The sequence below is a fragment of the Asterias rubens genome, chromosome 10, assembly GCF_902459465.1.
Source record: "Asterias rubens chromosome 10, eAstRub1.3, whole genome shotgun sequence".
Classification (NCBI taxonomy): domain Eukaryota; kingdom Metazoa; phylum Echinodermata; class Asteroidea; order Forcipulatida; family Asteriidae; genus Asterias; species Asterias rubens.
Genome location: NC_047071.1, coordinates 8,877,962 through 8,885,486, shown reverse-complemented (window position 1 = coordinate 8,885,486; position 7,525 = coordinate 8,877,962). Strand labels below are relative to the sequence as shown.

At 38.3% G+C, this 7,525-nt stretch overlaps 1 protein-coding gene across 1 annotated transcript; it reads right to left on the bottom strand.

The window, feature by feature from the left end:
* Positions 1–4,480: 4,480 nt before the first annotated feature.
* On the bottom strand, positions 4,481–5,493 carry LOC117296023 (alpha-N-acetylgalactosamine-specific lectin-like). The gene has a single exon (XM_033778865.1). It carries the CDS (start codon positions 5,398–5,400, stop codon positions 4,900–4,902), a length of 501 nt encoding a protein of 166 aa, XP_033634756.1. The 5' UTR covers positions 5,401–5,493; the 3' UTR covers positions 4,481–4,899.
* Between the last annotated feature and the right edge of the window lie 2,032 nt (positions 5,494–7,525).

The window sequence follows — 7,525 nt, the reverse complement described above, 5'->3', positions numbered from 1 at the left end:
CCAAAACAGGCTACAATAGTTTACTTTCACAGATACATGGACACCGAATACCTGTGAGGTCGTACAAAACCGTCGTGGAAAACACTCAATCGAGAAGAGTCGACCAAGATTTGAGCCCGAACGTCCAAAACACTTTGGAGGGACAACACAAGAAATAACAATGGCTGCCAGCTTTTTATTAGGAGTGGACAGGAACAGGGTGAACTCAGTCGTTGAAGAGGCATCCGGACTTATCTTGAAGGCATCCATACTTGTCAACGAGACATCCATACTTGTGAATGATGCACCCACACTTCTTAAAAAGGCATCCCTACTTCTTAATTTGCTATTTGTCCTCATGTTTCTGATCATCGGGGTGTTCTGCAGCTGGGTACTTCAGGAATCGTATATGCCTTCTTCTGAGTATTACATAATTCTTCTATTGTGGCTTATCCAAATGGCTTCGTTTTCCATGGCAGCGATTGTATTCCCGGTCGTCATATATGGAATGTTCAAGTTAATAGCTGTTCCGACCTTAGCTATTTTCAGGTATTGTTATCGTCGATATTTTTATTATTTTTATTATTGGCAGTTACCTACCGTCGGAACAGGTATTTTCGTCGAGATTTTTTTAAATTTTAGTATTATTACTTTTATTATTACTATTATTATTATTATTTGTTTCCGCCAAAACCCCATAGCATTTGTACACGCTCTTTATTTAAGTCTATTCTCCTAGACCATAAGTTCAAAAGAGTGAAATCATATACAAAATTGAAGCTTAGAACATAAGCTTTACTCTAAATGAAAACAAAATTAATAATCCTAATTAATTAGCCACGTAATCTTCATTTGAACATAACTGGATGCAGTCGCTTCCATGTTATTGATAAATATTCTCTTTGGTAAATGTCATACAGTATGTACCTATCACGAGTTGTGACTTCTTGAGATGAGTCTACGCGTTTGAATATAACTGGATGCAGTCACTTCCATGTTATTGTTAAACATTCTCTATGGTAAATGCCATACAGTATGTAACTATCATGAGTTGTGACTTCTTGAGAGGAAGTCTACTCATTCTGTTTTCCCACCATCGTTCAGAACCCATAACAATCTAACCGAGTTCCGGGCAATATACTTTGCACGCGACAAAGTACGAAGGTTTAGGGATTTCGTTCAAACGAACGTGCGTAATTGAATAGGGGTTTTTGACGACGACGACACACCATCGTGTCCACAGATTTACACTAAACTTCAACAGTTTGAAGATAATGATAGTTGAAAGCTTCCCTTAAAATATTACTTGCTGTGGTGGTGTAGTTTTTGAGAAATTAGTGAAAAAACTCATTCAGCATTTTTTTTTTTTTTTTCAATGATAGACTCCTTGGTCATGTTTGCTCATAATCCAAGCAAAAGAACACGGATCTTCCCGTCAAGGGAACTCGCCAAACTCCCACAAGGGGATATAAACACCAAGCTGGCAAGAACAGCCAATCTCTCTCACACAAACATTGGTTTAACGTCTATGATTATGAATTGCACAAATCAAGATATTGTGATTCAGTAACTAACAGACGACAATATTTATTCTAGTCATTGTGAAAATCAGAGGTTACCTGGGTGATTCGAACTCGCAACCTTGTGATTGCAAGTCATTACCGGACACGAACCGTTCCACCGTCAAATTGTTTTACAACGTAACAGTATGCTTACATTAATTTCGGAAACTGTTTAAACAAATTTGCAGGTATAGCAAAATCATGCTTTACATACGGTTCCCAAGTGACCTGGCCTGGTTAACTGTGACACTTGCGTCCTAGTTGAGCATGACACCGTATCATAATTGCATCTCTCCACCCAGTGTAATACAAGTCTTACTTTTTTTCCCAAGGACCATTACCAAACATCATCAGTCAGTGGGCAAGGTACCGATACGGCGCACAAACGCAACTCTCCAGGCAGATGCACAAACGCGAATGCCTGACGCATCAGGCAAGCAACCCCATTTTCCCACCAAGGCCCAACTTTCATTGAGCTGATTCAGCAGGCAATTATTGCTTAAAGGCAGTGGACACTATCGGTAATTACTCAAAATAATTATCAGCCAAAAAAAACCACTTGGTAACGAGAAGTGGGGAGAGGTTGATATTATAAAACATTGTGACAAACGGCTCACTCTGAAGTGATGTAGTTTTCGAGAAAGGAGTAATTTTCCACGAATTTGATTTCGAGACCTCAAGTTTAGAATTTGAGGTCTCGAAATCAAGCATCAAATTCAGAAATCACACAACTTCGTGTGACAAGGGTGTTTTTTTCTTTCATTATTATCTCGCAACTTCGACGACCAATCAAGCTCAAATTTTCACAGGTTTGTTATTGTATGGATATGTTGTGAAACACTAAATGAGAAGACTGGTCTTTGACATATACCAATAGTGTCCATTGTCTTTAAAGGCAGTGGACACTATTGGTAATTACTCAAAATAATTATTGGTATAAAACCTTTCTTGGTGACGAGTAACGGGGAGAGGTTGATAGTATAAAACATTGTGACAAACGGCTCTCTCTGAGGTGCCATAGTTTTCGAGAAAGAACTAATTTTCCACGAATTTGATTTCGAGACCTCAGATTTAGAATTTTGATGTCCCGAAATCAACCATCTAAACGCACACAACTTCGTGTGACAAGGGTTATTTTTCTTTCATTATTATCTCGCAACTTCGATGACCGATTGAGCTCAAATGTTCACAGTTTTGTTATTTTATGCATATATGTTGAGATACAATTACCAATAGTGTGCACTGCCTTTAACAGTTTCTGCTCAGCAAAAATAGTGTATGATACCGACCCAGTCAAAAATGCTTCAATGTACATGGCATTTTGGTTGGTAAAGGTAAAGTGCCGTAAATTTCACGGATATTTTTTACAGTGTATAAAACAATATCTTTGGCTTTCATAATGTTAGCTGTTTTTTTACATGATTTGGTAACGAGAGAAAAATCAAGAACAATTTAAAACACTGAAACATTTCAGAGAGCGTGCATTTTTAACTGATGTTTTGAGAAACGTTAACAGCTGAATTTACTTCCACATAATCAGATGGAATAAAAGTGAAGTGTGAAACGTTCAAGCTGAATACAGTCTATAAGTAGCAACTGTTTATTTATTCATTTAATATCACAAAACGCTATGGGATTCATCCTTTCTCCAGTTAGAACGATTAACTCGCCCTAACTTAGGATGGGTTCATGCGTCCTAAACGTCTATGTGATGGAAACTCGTCCTAAGATTGTTCCTATTAAAGTTAGGAAGAGTTTGGTGAAATCGACGCCTGGACACTATTTGTATATACTCAAAATAATTGTTAACATAAAAAACTTACTACGAGCAATGGGGAGCTGTTGAAAGCAAACATTATTGTGAGAAACGGCCCAATCTGAAGTAACGTTTTTTTTTTTTTAAAGATACCCTTAAAGACACTGGACACTGTTGGTAATTGTCAAAGACCAGTCTTCTCACCTGGTGTATCTCATCATATGCATAAAATAACAAACCTATGAATATTTTAGCTCATTGGTTGTCGGAGTTGCGAGATAACTATGAAAGAAAACACACCCTTGTCACACGAAGTTGTGTGCTTTCAGATGCTTGATTTCGAGAACTCAAATTCTAAATCTGAGGTCTCGAACTCAAGTAATTAATAAAAGAAAATCACAGATTTGTTATTTTATGCATAATGTTCGGCACTGGACACCTGATAATTGTCAAACACCAGTCTTCTCACTTTGTGTATCTCAACATATGCACACAATTGAACTCAATTCAATCTTTGGTCGTTGAAGTTGCGAGATAATAATGGAAAAAAACAAACCTTGTCACGCGAAGCTATGTGCTTTCAGATGATTGATTTCGGGACCTCAAAATCTAATTCTGAGACATCGAAATCAAATTCAAATATGTTAGTGGAAAATTACCTATTTCTTCAGAGGGAGCCGTTTCTCACAGTGTTTATACTATCAACAGCTCTCCATTGCTTGAAAATTAATATTCACTTGAAATATAAATGTCCACCTATTGTTGGCTTATTAATTCCGCAATCGAGGTCATAAGAACGATCGTGGGTAAAATTAGTGTTGTCCTTAAAGGCACTATAACCTTTGGTAATTGTCAAACACCAGCCTTCTCACTTTGTGTATCTCAAAATATTATGCGCAAAATAACAAACCTGTGGAAATTTGAACTCATTTGGTCGTCGAAATTGCAAAACTATAATGAAAGAAAAACTACCCTTGTCGTCACACGAAGTTGTGTGCTTTCATATGCTTGATTTCGAGACCGGGCGCGTGGGGCCTCGAAATCAATTAAATTTTTTTAATGATAATTTACTTATTGCTCAAAAACTACGTTACTTCAGAGGGAGCCGTTTTTCACAGTGTTTATACTATCAACAGCTCTCCATTGCTTGTTACCAAGTAAGTTTTTATGCTAACAATTATTTTGAGTAGTTACCAATAGTGTCCACTGCCTTTAAGTTACATTTTATTAATGAGACTGCGTTCTTGGGGTTTCTCTCTATTTTGTCAAGTATAACCCGATGATCTAACGTTTAACGAACACTGAAATTGACAAAGTCAGTCAGAAAATTTGACCACCGAAACATTCCTAAACAGGAAACTTACATTCGCTATATGCCACTGTATTGTATAATACATTTTGTGTATAACCGTTTTATAACAAAGGATGTATTTCATAATTGAAATGATAATCATAAGCAGAATCAATTTAACTTTCCTTCTATATATAATTGAACACATCGATGCTAACTATCAAATTTGCCCTCACGAGGAAATCAAGTAGGCTAAGTCATCAAAGACTACATAATAGAGAACGCATAGGTCCCCAAACTCATGGTAAATCTTAATAAAACCCTGCCGGCTTCTTGCAAACAAATTCGTACTGATATCGGCACTGTAGATCCCCCCATTTCTGCAACTTGTTCAACGCTACACAGTCTTCATTTGGGTAAGCGTTGGGTTGCTCATCATCAGCGAAATCTTGATAGCTCCCTGTAGCTCCATCGGTCCAAACGAAGGTACCGCTAACTTCGATATCATTGTAGCCGATCCACAGGTAGTACGGCAAATATCTCGGCCCGAGAACCTTGGCCACGTAGCTTTTCAAGAATAAATTCTCCTCTTCGCTCGTCACTGATATCAAGTGTGCAGACCTCTGTGAGGTGGAGTAATTTTGACAGAATGTCTCCGCTTCCAGAAAGCTCTTCTTCATGTTAGGGATGAACAGATAACAGCTGCTGTTCTGAAGAAGCCAAGGTGGGCAACATCTGTAACGATGGCAAGAAGCGGTGATGCAATGAATTACACATGTCACGATGAACAGATAAGTAAGAAACCGTGACATAGTTCTGCGGATCAGGCAATCTTTAGCAATAGCTTTGCTGTAAATAGCGAGTGTGAACCACGTATTAGGCGCGGTGTTTGAAGATTGGGTGTCCACTATGTAGACCCCGGGCCCAGGCGAAGGGGGCGGGAGGGTTCTGAAAATAAGGATGAAACAGCCAGTTATGGAGTGATCATAATTTTATTGTGTCTCCTCACTCACAGTCATCCAGAATATAACTTATAACTACATTATAACAACTTAAACCCAATACAAAAGCTATCTACAACTTAAAACTCTAATCTACAAGACAGTTTGGGGAAACACCTTTATGTAAGTCAAAACAACTTGACTCCACTTGTTGTGATAAACAATCATTCACACAAGCTCTGCAGCACATATCATGTAAACACTCTCAGTTTTGCTACTGTTGGTCATAAACCGACACAAAGAAAAACATAAGGTGGTTTGACTAAAGAAAAACAAAGAATTGGATAGATTAAGAAAAACATAAGAAAACCCACTTGTCCTTGGCCAGCCTGTTCCTATGGAAACCTCTCTGGCCTACCCTGACCATAGCCTTAGGGCATAGCACTGATTACCAAACCATCTGTTGTGGTGCCACTCAGACTATATCTAGCCCTTGTCCAGCCTGTGCATTACCCAATGCGGGTGGACTCAAAGTGTGCCCTAGCTATACCCATACATGTATGTGGCTATAGTCAATGGATACTACCAAAGTGTATTTATCTACAAAACTTATCATGACTTTTCCTCACCAATTGGAAGTAAATGGAAAAGTCAATGAACACAAATTTAGCCTAAATCAATCATCTATGGGGTTTCACATACCCAAATCAATTAATCAAAATATCAATAGGGAACAAAACATTAACTTTAGAAAACTATTACTCAATGGAACTTTCTAGACCACCTTTTTAGCAAAACCTATAGGGCTTAAAACAATGGACCTAAAGTGAAAGTCTTGGAACAAATTTGAATAGACATATCTCTTTTACTATTAGATTAAAATGACTTAAATGATGCTAAACTGAGCTATGTACTGTGAACTTTTAATTAAAGTATAATAGAAATCCACATACCTGAAAATAAGGATGAAACAGCCAGTTATGGAGTGATCATAATTTTATTGTGTCTCCTCACTCACAGTCATCCAGAATATGACTGGCTGTGGGCCACACACAAAACCACATCACTCCCCTACCTGCTGTTCCTCACTGGGGGGTCCAGCATTAGGCTGTTGATAAACTGGTGGGTTAGTGTGAAGGCTCTTAAATTTTTAGGGGGGTGAAAATAAACTACTTATATTTTTATCTTACAAGGGGGCGGTCCCTACATACTACCTCGCAAAATTAAATGTTGTCCCAACATTTGCAATGTATCAAAACAACAACCGTCCGCTGTACAAATCTTAATTTTCGCCTACCATAAGTATATCAAAGACGCTTTAATTAAGAACAAAACAAAACAAAAACTTAAAATCTCTCTTCACTGTAACTAGCGGGTAAGGATACATTATGTGAAAGTAATATGGATTACCTGAGTGTCTTGAAAATATCCTATCTCCCGTATCATCCCTTTAGTGTCTCTGCCTGGGGTACCTAAGTACCATCTATCTTTACAAAACATTCAAAATCATTCAACAACGTGAGTACCTAACAGAACTTGAGGAAGTAAAACATGCGCACTAGGAGAAACTCTCCAACTATAAGCCAACCGATCTCCTCAATGATTGGGTATAGCTGATAAAAGAAAGGTGTAAAGGTGAATTCAGGCCTTCACTTTTTCTGACATCTGGTACTTTTGTACCGTAAAAAGTAACGCATTTTACTGCAATTAAATTGCAAGCAGTTCCAAAAGGCACAACGATAGTAAATCTCTATCAAGTGGTTCAACTGCAATTTGGTTCAGGTCTAATGTCGTTGAATCAGTGGATTGAAGGAGACTGGTGGTCTTGACATCGGCATCCATCCTTGTCCATACTGCTGGGGGTAGTACTGGATTGGGGCTGGCAAGTACTGTCCAGGGTGAAGGTCTGGTGGATACATTGGAAGGGTTGGTGGGAATGGATAGCTTGCCTGGGGCACTGGAACATATCTAGGGTCCACTGGGGATGCTAAAACGG

Bases quoted from the DNA above. Each gene is read 5' to 3' on its own strand.
- LOC117296023 (XM_033778865.1), bottom strand. From the start codon at position 5,400: ATGTCACGGTTTCTTACTTATCTGTTCATCGTGACATGTGTAATTCAT.